This window comes from Lasioglossum baleicum, chromosome 10 (assembly GCF_051020765.1).
Source record: "Lasioglossum baleicum chromosome 10, iyLasBale1, whole genome shotgun sequence".
NCBI classification, from domain to species: Eukaryota; Metazoa; Arthropoda; class Insecta; order Hymenoptera; family Halictidae; genus Lasioglossum; species Lasioglossum baleicum.
This window is the reverse complement of record NC_134938.1, coordinates 2582993-2596738: the sequence shown is the minus strand read 5'-3', so window position 1 is coordinate 2596738 and position 13746 is coordinate 2582993. Positions and strand designations below refer to the sequence as shown.

General features: G+C 43.8%; 2 protein-coding genes across 6 annotated transcripts in view; both read left to right on the top strand.

The window, feature by feature from the left end:
• The window catches only part of LOC143212765 (uncharacterized), a 77150-nt gene that overhangs the window by 44678 nt on the left and 18726 nt on the right, over positions 1 to 13746 (top strand). The window contains exon 5 of one of the 5 annotated variants that reach the window (XM_076431890.1): positions 9425 to 11376. The exons of 2 other annotated variants lie outside the window; for them this stretch is intronic. In XM_076431890.1, coding sequence (XP_076288005.1) covers positions 9425 to 10739 — 1315 coding nt within the window. In that variant the 3' untranslated portion in view covers positions 10740 to 11376. 2 more of the 5 variants (XM_076431884.1, XM_076431892.1) reach the window with 2 other exon arrangements.
• On the top strand, positions 364 to 4269 carry LOC143212772 (zinc finger Y-chromosomal protein). The gene is made up of 3 exons (XM_076431909.1): positions 364 to 1102; positions 1486 to 1879; positions 2388 to 4269. The coding sequence occupies exons 1-3, from the start codon at positions 1020 to 1022 to the stop codon at positions 2997 to 2999; spliced, it is 1089 nt and encodes a 362-aa protein (XP_076288024.1). The 5' UTR covers positions 364 to 1019; the 3' UTR covers positions 3000 to 4269.

Below are 13746 nucleotides of genomic sequence, written 5' to 3'. Positions count from 1 at the left end.
TGGGTAACCATAGCTGTCGATGTTCAATGAAGCAAATTTGTTCCCTGCGGGTCGAAAATAAAATGATTGGTATTTACAGCAAAGTTTCCATGCTTTCTTTCTCTTGTCCATTTCTCTAAAATGCAGGGACAAATTTTGTTTTCTAAATCCGCTGGGAGATCATACATTATACGAATTAACAAACTTTCTTTTCATTTTTAGGACGAGAGGCCTCTCGCCATTTTCTTACAAGACGAATCGTCAACAAATATTATTTGTTAACAAACGGGAAGCAAGTGAAACAGGAAGTAATGGACGTCAGTGTTATATGCCAGTTTTTTACTTGTTGAAGGCAGTGAGATTAGTGATTTAGTCAGTGAGATGAACGGACGTCAGCGAGAACCTGAAACGGTGCAATTAACGACAGAATCGGATGCACCGTTGCATCTTCTGTTAACTTTGTCGTTTATTCAGTGAACGAATCATTTTCTCATTTTGTGTGGGGGTGTCTTCGACTGCCAACAATTCGTCAATTAAGAAGCAACCATTCATGAATTAAGTATGTGTCAAAACCATCGCGACACATATTGCTGCCGTACATTCAAGAAAGACTACTTGCTGCAGATGCACTTCAAGTCCCACACTTCGTGAAGTGATTCGACTGCTGGTTCCACGGTCAGGGGTGGTTGTACGCGTGTATCAAGAACATGAAGAGTCAGAGTCCGATCAGTCCACGTTCAACTGCAAGTTCTACTAATTTATGACAAGAAATTAAGAATCTGGTTTGAATAATTTATAATTCATTTTGCTCTGTGTGCGTAAAGTTCTATTTGATAAAAATAGCGTTTACCATTTTTTTGAAAGAAATTGTTTCGTAAATATTGAAATAAAGCATGTTTCATTGACTTTACAATGGTAAATTGCCACTTCCGTTGTGCAAAGTGCCAAATTTGTGTGACCAGTGTTTTCATCGTTTTCGCATGTCCCCGGCACGACGCTGGAAATTAATGTAAGTACCCTAACTCAAAGCAGAACGATATATGTACCAGAATTCTACATTCTACATATTATTTTTGGGTTTCCTAGGTCGACGTTCTCGAAGACGCCGCTCTTGTGTCTTGTTGTAAGTACAGAAACTATCAATATCATCTAATCAGCAATTAGAAATTGCATAGAAGCCGTTAGTTCTCACACTCTTAAACAACGCTTTTACTCTTCATTAACTCTGAGGGAGAAATCACACAACTCTTTCAAGTAGCATAAGAAACATTGACGTGGTAGTAATAAGCCTCACAAAATAAAAAAGAAACGCAACTTACCCTGATCATTGACCGCCTTTTGTCAATTAACTAGCGCCGTAGTCGTAAGTACTCGACACATCGGTGAACGAAATCGGTACAGTTTGTTTGTCATTCGGAACGTGCATTGGCGAAGTTTCTGTTTCCAATGAAGAAGCGAAAAGATCTTCCGTGCTTGTAGATTTAAAATATACTTCCGCTTGTTTAGGTTGCAGAGACTGAAGAGAAGAGAGACGAGACGAAGAGTTCTAGTCAAAACGCCATCATCGCTGACGGCTTCGTTGTCGAGAAGATCGAAGAACACTGCGAAAACGTCGATGAAAGAGAAGCTGAAGCAGAAGAAGGAGAACAAGAGATACGAAGAAGAAACGCTGAAACTCGAGAAAATTTACTGCGACGTCTGCAAAACTACGATCTTCGAACGGAATTACAAGAAACATTTGCTACGGCACAACTTCAAGGACTACCAATGCGACATGTGCTCCAAGAAGTACAAACAAAAACGAGCATTGACCAAACACAAGCTGACTATTCACGGAGACGCGCCTCTGCACAATTGCCAATACTGCGACTTCGTGACGGTCCACTTCTCCTACTTACGGGTAAGTCGACTTTACGTTCTACCGCGTATCCTTGCTAAACATTCAAAGTGTTGCGGTTTCAACCAAGTTCAGTTTGACTATGTCACGGATGATTCTGAATCTGCTTTATTTAAAAATGGATTTTACAAGTTAAACGCTAAACGCATCGAGGGCTGAAAGTAACTGGAAAGGTTTTCGTATAAAAATATAAAAATTCTCTTCATTTTTATACTAAATGAAAGCATTTTGATGGTTTAAAATCGTGAAATGCCAAATGAACGTTAACTATTAAATGAAAGTGGTGGGTTTAATGTTAGCTCCGATAAGAAGAAAACAATTTTTGAGACACCATTAGACATGGCAACCTTCCTTGCTATCCTTACTACTAAAATCCAATTTACGTAGAAGAAAAATATTTTCCGTGTGCTGAAACGGATTTTGTTTCAATGTAATCGGCGTCGATTGTTTTTTAGACAGCCCAGCCACGATGTGCTGTCCGTGGTGTTTACCTTAGCGATTTCTATTACAGATCCACGTGATGCGCAAGCACAACAATACGTTTCCATTTTCCTGTCAGAAATGCGACCGCAGATTTCGCGTAAGAGCCGACTACATGAAGCACATAGTGACCCACGACGGCGAGCCGTGCATCTGCGACGTGTGCGGCGCGAAAGTGCCGAATAAAATATCGCTGTACTTCCACAAGAACTACAATCACACGGTGAAGGACCCCAAGTTCCCGTGTACCGTGTGCAACAAGAAGCTGCAGAGCCAGAAGAACCTGGACAACCACATGCAACAGCACAGCCAGAAGTTCATCTGCGAGCACTGCGGGCTCGGACTGACCCGCAAGTCCGGCCTCAGAAAGCACATAAGGACGCATTCCGGCGAGAAATCGTTTTCGTGTCAGATTTGCCAGAAGACGTTCGCCAGTGCGACAAGCAGAAAAGTACACCTTTTGACGCATTCCGGTGTTAGGCCCTACGTATGCACGATTTGCGGACAAAGTTTCACCCAACGACCGGCCCTTAGCGTGCACTGGAAGAAGAAGCATCCAGATGCTACGGAATCGTTACCTTCCGTGTCCATAACTAATATTATCCACAGCGTCACGAAGAACGTTAAGTTGGACGACGCGTGAACAGCTTTAAGCGAAGGCAAGAGTGTGCGAGAACCCGGAAATGGTGTGTATGTCGGGTTCTTGAAAGTCAGGGCGGGTCGAGAATCCGTTCCGACCCGAACGATTTTCGGGTTCCTGCACAGCTCTAGTAAAGACTGATCTACTATTGGTTGAATGAAATGCCACAGTACTCCTGCACTTGTAAAACGTTGTACAATGTTTCCTAAGCGAGTAGTCTCGTGGATCCAATCTTGGGCTTTCCAATCCTCGAAACAAGTCTAGCCCCGTTAATGGTTTGACTCTTTTCACTTGTTCATCGCATTACCATTGGCCTATTCTTTTGAGAGATACATTATACTAGGGCGATCATGTTGAACGTCCAGCAAACAGAAGCGAATTAGGAATGTATTTCCTCCCTTGATAGGTTTAATAACTCGACAGTAGCATAACAGTATTTAAAAATCGGTTTTCTTATCGTTTTGTATCTGATGTACTCGTTTTTATTAGGTCTGCAGTCTAATGACGTTCCGTGGTTTAACATGAATTTAATTGTGAATGTATTTACAAGCGAAATCGTGTATGAGTTGAGCTTTAAACCGACGATGATTGTAAATCGTCGTACATTGAGTCGTTTCGTTAAGTCTTTTACTAGATCTTCTGCTACGGAAAGGACCATAGAAACATACATTGTCTAGTCAATTATATAAGATCCATTTCGTTCAATTTCCCAATTTATTTATGTAAAAGCATGTAAAACTTGAAAGGACCTCCTTTTAACGCTATAACTACCGGATGGGGCAGAATTTCTTACGGATATTTTCTTTTGCAATTGTTGAAATTGTATAAACGTTTTCGTACAAGTTTTGAAATGGAGCACATGTTGAAATAACAATTGTAATCTTGTCGTTATTACGAAGCAACATATCTCGGTCACATCTGGTAGTTGTAACGTTAAATGAACGTAAGAATTTAGTTTACGCCTAACATATTACATTTCTGGCAAGACGAGGAATAAGTTTAATATGTCCCAAGTTCTCGAGAATGTCATTCACGTTTGATTAATGCTCGCAGTTGGAAGGTGTATCGATTCGTAGTTCGTTGTATATATGTAGCGACTAAAATGAAAATTGACTTTCATTCGATGAAAGAGTCATTGTGATTATTGTAAGAATATACGGAGATTATTATTCAGTGAAAAAGAAATTATTTATTGCGTGATATACTGTACCGCGATATATGCATTTGTACCTAGACTGACACGAAAACAAGTCGCTGACACGTTTCATTCATGTTTTAGGATATCAACGCAACATATAACACGGAAGAATAAGCACACCCCCGATGAACGAGTTAGCGAACCGAAAGCTCCACGTAAAATCCCGACTATTCATCAGAGGAGAATAGCATTTCGAGTTTCAAAGAACCGGAAACGTAGCAAGTGTCCGAACAAAAAGGAACCAGAGAATCGTCCGAATCCTCGAGAAGAGAACCCGGTTCTCCAAAAGGGGGTACGAAGTGTCTCGGCGAGCCGGACGCCAGTGTTGAACGCGAGGAAGAACGGGTCGACGAAGAACAGCAGCTTGGACAGCTTGCGAACCAATGAAAGCTCCGGCCAGCAAGAAGACCTATACAAGAAGCTTCACGACGGCTCCTACACCTGCGACATTTGCCAGACGGTGTTCGAGCAGAAGAGCAAGATCCTTAGACACATCACCAGCAAGCACAGTTTCCATCGGCCGTTCAAGTGCGCGACCTGCGACAAGACGTTCAAGTACAAATGCGACTTGAAGGCGCATAGACTCGTGCACCAGGACGTGGACTTGAGCCTCCTCCATTGTTGCGACAAGTGCGACTATCGTACGAAGACGAAGAACAACCTGAAGTCCCACTACATCAGACGGCACACCGACGACTACAAGTTTGCCTGCGAGCACTGCGGCAAGCGCTTCAAGATGGAATGGGACTTGAAGTTCCACATCGGGACGCACGGCACGTCTCAGCACATGTGCGACGTGTGCGGCAAGTTTTACACGAGCAATTACTCCCTGTACAAGCACCGGAAGGTGGCTCATTTGAACGAGTACAAGTTCCACTGCACCGTTTGCAACAAACGACTCCTGACGCAGGGAAACCTGGACAATCACATGAAGCAGCATAACAGAACGTACGAGTGCAAGGAGTGCGGCAAAGTGTTCGCCTCGAAAAGGTACCTGGCCACTCACGTGACCACACACACCGGGGTCAAGCCGTACACCTGTCACATTTGCAAAAAGAACTTCCGCACGTCGCACATGAGGAACACGCATCTGCTGACCCACTCGGCTGAGAGGCCGCATATTTGTGATCTCTGTGGGCAGTCTTTCAAAAGGCGGTACTACATGATCGAGCACCGGAGGAAGCATCCCGATGCGCATTTGTCTTCGCCTCCTATACCTCTTGGGAAGAACAAAGGCGTCGTTGACACGGGAGTAGACGGCGTGACTGACTCTCAGACAGACATGTCATAGTAACCCCGTGGAACTAGATTTTAAGCGCGTATTGTGATTCCCACTTTGACCTGACCGAGCTGAGCTTGTGTTTACTTATTGTTACATTTAGTTGTAGTTAGGCTGCGCAAATCCCCTAATAAAATTCTGTTTCCTTCGTGTGTCGTTTTCAGTCTATTGGAAATGAAGTGAAACGGCGTTGGATCGCATAAAGAGCAGGTTGATGATAGCGGTGACTGTTACAAGAAAATGTCTATGATATCCGTAAAAGCCGAAGAATATAACAGAGTTGCATATTTTGATCAACTTAATAAGAACTTGATCAAATTGAGACTGTTTCGGATATTTTCTTGTATCGAAGGAAGTGTCATAAATATATTTTACGAATACTCATACCGTGATGAAATTTCATGTCTGAAGACATATCGTAGAATTTAGTAACGCAGTATTTTACTGTTAGAAAGGTGCAAAGTATCGTGTACTTAATCTTTTAATTATCGACGGATTAACGTTTCCGCTCGATGGTATTATTATTTATGTTTCTACTTCTGCCGTACTGTTGTTTCGTTTATAAGGCCTTTCGTTTCGTATTTGTACAGGCAACTTGCATATATTATTTCTATGATTTGTACGTCCGTATGAAAGTTGGAATTTTAACCAGAATTTATACAACAGAGAAAATTACTCAAAACAGCAAATAAAAGCCAAAACAAGCTAAAGTGCAGTCTATAAAACACACAGACATCCAAGTCAAACTGTAAACATGTATTTCGAATGTCTATAAAGACGCCTTAGATCTGGAGTAAGTAACCTATATGTACCCAGTCGTAATACTATGTTTTCCGAAATTAATTGTCCTTTTCCTATGTTTTAGGGAATGGGTCTACGCCAAGGACGCTTCAACCATGGACACTTCTGGTCGATTCATCGTTAAGAAGGGCTCAACTTCGATGCAATTTCGCCGACCGAACGAATCCATCGATGGAGCGCATTCGTCGATGTCCACGTCAGGAGGTGTAGTTAAATTCGAAGAGGATCAGAAAATATTTCTATCGTCCGTGAAACTCGAGCCGAACGAGGGCCAACATGGCGGCGGGTGGAACTTGTACACCTGTGACAAATGCACGATGGAGTTCCCGATGGAAAGCATGCTGAATCGTCACAAAATATCGCATAATCTGATCTCATGGCTTCGTAAGAAGGGCCTAAGCAACGGACCAGCTTCCCGATCGAAGTCGAAGAAACGAGAGAAACGAGTGGAGCCGGCGAAACCGTCCGAAAAGCACAAGCACGCCTGCAGCTTCTGCGATTACGGGTGCAGCAGAAGATCCACGTTGACGGTTCACGTTCGGAAGAAGCACAAGTTGCCTTCGCCGAAGGAGGATACGTGCAAAGCCAGCGATCTCTGTGAAAGTCAGCCGAATTCAAGGAAACGCGGCAAGAGGAGTAGAAACGCGAAACCCAGGAGCTTGGAGTGCAACCTGTGCGACTTCGTGTGCAAAACGAAAAGAACTTTAACTTCCCACATGAACCGGAATCATCAGGTGTCTGAGCTCAAAGAGACGGATTCGAAGCGAAGTGGAAAAGCGAAATCCGAGGATGTACCAGAAGCGTGTCTCGAAGAGTATAAAGGAGACGACGAAGAGCCCATTGTTGCTTTTGCACCGGTGGAAGTGATATGCGAGGAGGAGCCTACTCTAGTAACGATTCGCCCGTCGAAGAAGGAAAGCAAGAAACCCGTCGAGGAGCAGTGTGATCTCTGCGACTTCAAGTGCGCGAAAAAGAGCACGTTGTACTACCACAAGCGCCAGCACAAGGCGGAGGACCTGAATGAGATATTCTCCTGCAACGAGTGCGCTTTCAAGACCACGAAAAAGTCGTCCTTGTACTCGCACATCAAAAGGAAACACAGAGTAAAGAAACCCTGCACACCGGACGGCCTGCCGGAGCTGTTCTACTGTAACCAGTGCGACCACAAGAACAAGAGCAAGTACGAGCTGAAGATACACGTCGCCAGGAGGCACACGGACGACTTCAAGTTCGCCTGCGAGATCTGCGGCAAGAAGTTCAAGGTGAAAGGCGACATGACCAATCACATCCGGTTCAGTCACAAGGAGCAACCGGTGATTTGCGACGTATGCGGGAAAACTTGCCTGAACAGTAACTCGCTGTACGTGCACCAGAAGTTCGCCCACTACAAGGCCAAGTACGAGTGCCAGGTGTGCAAGAGGCGGATGGTCACCCAGGAGAATCTGAACGAGCACATGATCAGGCAGCATGAGAAAAGGGAGAGCGTGGTCTGCGAGGAGTGCGGGAAAACCTTCACGAGGAACAGCCGGCTGAAAGTACACATGAGGATCCACACTGGCGAGAGACCGTACACCTGCACCATCTGCAGCAAATCGTTCGCTCGTCGGACAGCTTTGAAGCAACATTTGCTCATTCACACCGGAATCAGACCTTACGTCTGCGACATCTGCGGCAAGGCCTTCACGCAGAAGCCCGGACTGATCAGCCACAGAAAGTCCCATCCCGGATCGCATCCGCCACTGCCAAGAGTCCTGATCGACCACATACTCCATGACGTGATGAAGGAGCATTGAAGTGGACACGACTCGCGTGGACACTGCGGGCGAACGAATCTGATCGTTGCTACGAGAAAGAACTGTGACACGTGAAACTGTTCCTCGTTCGAATCTAGGTGGTGGAGGTTTGTTGGAACTCGGCCTGATTTGGAATCTCAGTTGTCTCTTCATGTTCTAGTCATTTAGAAAATTGATGTTCATGAAGACCCGTGCATTGGAAATAAATATAGGGTTTCTCGCAACACTGTTGGACTAATTAGAGAGAAAGAGAGAGGAGTGCGCAGTGCTGCTTTCGAAAGATACGTGGCTTCTTTAGTTCGTTTATTTTGTCATACAGTATGTGCGGTTTCATCAGCCTCCATGTGGAACGTCGTATTCGAAACTCTCGGAATAGAGGATGCGATCACGTCCCTTTTGATTAGTTGAGAGTGCAAGAATTCTTTATGTTCGAAAAGTTTATGTAAGACAAATGATCTGATTTTTCTTAATGATTAATAACTCTATCTACAAGATACTAGTAGCGATAAAGATGCGAAATTTTGATTTTATACTGAAATATCGAGATGACTTCAAGTATCCCGTGTAATGTATCATCTCGTGTAATTAATTGTCTATTTAATTTTTGTTCTTCTAGCAGCTAAGAAAATGACTGTAAACAAATTTGCCCGTAGTTACTACGTTTCGTTCACCTTAACTCATTAACCATTGCTTTCTCCTAATTTGCTAATTGCGCTAACGTGCAACCATGCTCACGGAAACACTAGGTTTCCTCGCGAAGGATCGTTTATATACGAGCACCGCGCAGGTGCTTCCGCATCGGTTGACAATTTGTATCTCATTCTAGACTCTAATGATTTTTGTTATATTATTTGTAAGAGAAAGATAATTTCCTCGTTTACATCGACGTTGTTAACGTTTATACAAATACAAGGACATCTTACCTGTCGAAAATCAGCAGAGAATCGTTGTTGAATTGTTTTATTTGTATGCGATAGTTAGAGTGTATATATGTATACGTGAAACAAGTATTCCGAGTTTTTCCGCAGTCGTTTAATATATTATCTCTAACCGTGGGGAATGTTTCGTTGACGTTAATAATAATATAGATCTGCTAATTCCCTTTGTTGTCTGTTCACAACTCGCTAAGTGGACAGTATGAAAGAAACGAACATCGACGAAAAAAGATTGCAGAATTCGTAGGTGGCGTGGACTTGGGAACAAATAAAGCTCTTCCAATTCTGCGGAAGAGTGCACCGTGTAATCTGTAAAAGGGATTGCACCGAGCAATCGCGATCGTCGATGAAAACAAAAAAAAAACTCCCCTGCACCCCGAGCCGTTCGTAAAATACCTAACTGACTGTTCTGTGATTTCCAGGACGCTAAACGAGGACGGCCGATTTATATACGGCAAGGAATCGATACCGATGCAACCGTGGCAAATCGTCGACGTTGAAGGTTGCCTCTACTATGCCTTCCTTCCAGCGAGTCAGCCGCCTAAGATCCCGGAACCGGAAAAGTTCTCGACGAAGTCGCCGAAGGAGGTGCTGAAGACGGACCCGGAAGAACTGGAAGAGCCGTGCATGATTCCAGCGGAGGAGGAGTTGTCACGGTCCACGGAGGATCTCGGCAAGGTGAAGATCAAGAGCGAGGAGACGGACAACGCGTCTTCGTTGAACGAAGAGCTTCGCAACGACGACAACAAGGTGTACGCGTGCGAGGAGTGCAACATCTGCTTCCCGGTGATACAGATGCTGAAGCGTCACCGGAATGCGGTGCACGACCAGGCGCAGCGGTACAAGTGCAAGGTCTGCTTCAAGATCTGCCGCAGCCTGGTCGCGTTCAAGATGCACGTGGCGCTCGAGCATAAGACGGAGGAGCAGGACGTGAAGGAGGAGTACAACTTGACGTACGCGTGCAACTTCTGCAACTACGAGAGCACGAACAAGTCGACCCTGCACTCGCACATCAGCAGAAAACACTCCAGCAAGTGCTTAGGCAGGAGGAAGAACAGCTACAGGTACACGACGGAACCGGAGGAGTACTCCTGCGACGTGTGCGAGTTCAAATGCCAGAATCGACGCAGGCTGAAGGAGCACCTCGAGCGGAAACACGCGTCCGAGTACAAGTACGACTGCGAGTATTGCGGGAAGAAGTTCAAGGTGAAAGGCGACATGAGGTTGCACGTCAGGTTCAAGCACAAGGAAGGTCCGATCGTTTGCGACGTCTGCGGCAAGACCTGCTCCAATAGCAACTCCCTGTACGTCCATCAGAAGTGGGCGCACTTCAAGCCGAAGTACGAGTGCGAGATCTGCAAGCGACGGATGGTCACGCAGGAGAATCTCGATCAGCATATACTTCTGCAGCACGAGAGGCGGGAGAGCTTCGTGTGCGAGGAGTGCGGCAAGTCGTTCACGGAGAATCATCGGCTGAAACAGCACATGATGACGCACACCGGAGACAGACCGTACGCCTGCCACATTTGTGGGAAAGCGTTCGCTCGCCGCACAGCCTACAGGCAACACTTGCTCATCCACACGGGGAAACGTCCGTACATCTGTGATATCTGCGGCAAAACGTTCACGCAGAAGCCCGGCTTGATCTGCCACCGGAAGTCGCACCCTGGCGTGCACCCTCCGCTACCCGTTGTCCATATCGAGCACATTCTCAGCGACTTCATGAAGAAGGAATGATTTTGGCCGAACCACGCAGTAATGCCTTTCTAATAGTCCACCAGCCGAGTTTTTACGATCAGAATCAAATTCATACAGTTATTTTTTATCTTTGTATTAGCCTTGCCGGTACAGTTCGTTCAACGCTGATAAATTTGAAGTATTTGCAAAGACTCTATGGGTATTCACCTGTTGGTACAGTTGCGCTGTTTCTTCTTCTTTTCTATCTATCTGGAAATTGATTACATTGAATTATTTACATTAATTGCAAGACACAGCAACCACAGTATATATACGTATATATAGCATCTTATGATTTTTCTAATGTTTCTACTGCTTTGCATTCGACCTATGTACTCATTTCTGTAATAAGTGCATAAAATTCGCAGTCCGCTAAACGCTATTTATAGACTGAAATATTTTTATATTTTATATCGATATGTCTAATATCGAGCATCGATTAATGTCCCTAAAATGTTCGAGAACCTCGTACCTCGAATACTTGAAATTTTATCAAGTGCAGACTTTTGTGACTAACTGTACATCAGCTAGCCTTCATAAGTGATAATGTTATCGAGCACAGTTTATTTTACATTAACGAGTGACTCATGCGTGAATGGTTGTGTAGGTTTATACTTTTTACGAGTAGTTGGCAGAAACAGACTTTAGACTGTTACCTGTTCCTTCTTTGAATACTTTATTGCTTGAAGAATGGTGGATCACTGTAGGTGGTATGGGCTTATGAATGAAGGTGTTGTATTGTCAGTGTCTGGTAACGCGTGACGCGGAACAGTCCGGGGGGGGGGGCGGCAGGGAGCGAAGTTTACCGTCACACGATGCGATGATGCGGTACACTTGAAGCAGTGGTGGTAATTTTCTCTGCTAATAGCGAGAATGCGTGTGACTGAACTGCGTGCACCTGATCGATCGGACTTTTTTGCGAATTGAATTCGCATTCTTTCCAAGCAGCACGTTAGGAGACATCGACAATACGTGTGAGATAGTATTTCAATTTTCATTGAAAAACATTGACCATTCCGTTGATATCGTTCTCGCCAAAAACCAGTTGATTGCATAACCATTTTTATTTTCTCTAGTTTACAGAGTTGATCTTCGAGTATTTTTCTACCTTGCGCATCCATCGTTTTTTAGTTATTAACAATGTTCTGTTGTGAGATTATGAACTACTAGAGAGGCATTGCTCTTGTTAAAGTGGACTTTCAATGGTGCTTTTCGAAGCACAGCTTTCCCATGAAAACTCTTCGAGATTCTATCTTTTAACGATGTTAGACTGGTGTAAGTATGAGGAAGTTCTACGGGAAGTGCGTTCTTCCTTGATTTGTTATAGGAATATAGTTCTTTTACTTACATTACGAAAATTTGTAACGATCATTGTTCACGGAATACAATATATCTTTAGTTATTGAATTTGTTTAAATTTTAGTTACTCGCGTCGCGATGTTTCTTTACGGGCACTAGTACGCGCGCACGGATCCCTTGTGCCGATAGAAAGTAATTTCATAGGGTTATACTTAAACAGTGTAATTTAAACGAATATCTTGTAAAAACGAATTACTTAGGACGTGGCTTAAAATCCGCTGTAATATATATTGTATACAAGGGGAGAATCGGGGAAAATATTTTGATCACGAACACTTCGGAGAATAGCATATTTTTATTGAAATATTGTTTAATCGACGATTCGTACTTTTAGTTGTCGACGATGGTTCGGAATAAAACGGTTTACGATGCCAACGAATGTGTGTTCTCATTTGTACAATACAATTAACTCGAAAACTCAACAGATTACTTTTATTTTCACGCTCCGAAAGACAGATCCATCACATTAGTTTTAATTACATTTTAAGAATGATCTCTGTAAAAGAAATAATGATTTGATAATGAAACCTTGTTGAATTGTAATATGCCTTTGTTAAACTACAGGTAAGTGGTACACGCATTTTCGTCTAAATTGATCCGATTCAGAGGATCGATTTAACGTTCAGTGAACATTATTTATGTAAACGTACGCTATATTTAAATATAGTAAGCATTTCTATCCCCATGTTTCAGGAAGCTCGGTATTACCCGTCTCGGGAAAGTGTTAACGGCAAGCTCATCTTTAACGATTAATCGATACCGCGCGTCCTTCAAATGCCATAAAGAGAAACGTTTGCCTCTATTATGGGGTTTTGTCACATCATTCCACACCATTGACGACGCAGTTAAAAATACATCGTATAACGTAATTTTTCAACGAGTCCGCCACGAATGCAACCGAGATTGCGAGAATCCGAATGACTTTTTGTTGGTAACAACATTCGCTGAAGAATCGATCTTAACAAACTAAATTTTACAAGCATCGTCACAATTGTACTTCCATTATTCACGATATAAATCATTTAACTCGTTTGTACTATCGTAGTCAACTATAAATTACTTTATCGCAATGATAACATGTTATCTTCTCGTACGAAACTCGTCGTGACTATTTACTCCAAATGTAAGTAATTACCAATATCCGATATAGCAATCTAACCCTGGAACCCTAATAAACGCGAGCTTCTTTCCTGTTTTAGGCAGGGACCAGCTTCCGCGAGGATGCTCCCTGAATACGAGGACTTGAAAGTAATACGAGAAGAAGATTCTGACTCGTTCAGCTGCGACGTTTGCAAGAAACAGTTCAAAAGGAAGTACATCCTACAACGACACAAGCTGATACACGAGACTCGGGAGAAGAAGCTGTCTACCGAAGACTCTTTGACTGTGAAGCTACCCTGTCCGAAGCAGGCACCTCTGTCTTGCTTGATCTGCGACTTCCGTTGCAGCAGAAGGTCCAGCATGATCGCTCATCTAGCCCAGGATCACGACGGATCAGAGGAGAGCAAGTCGACCACCAGCGAACTGAAATTTGCCTGCGTGATCTGCGGGCTGATCTGCTCGCGCAAGGAGACGCTGAGGTCTCATTTCGTGCGCAAGCATACGCAACACTTCGAGTTCCCTTGCAAACAGTGCGGCAAGCAGTTCA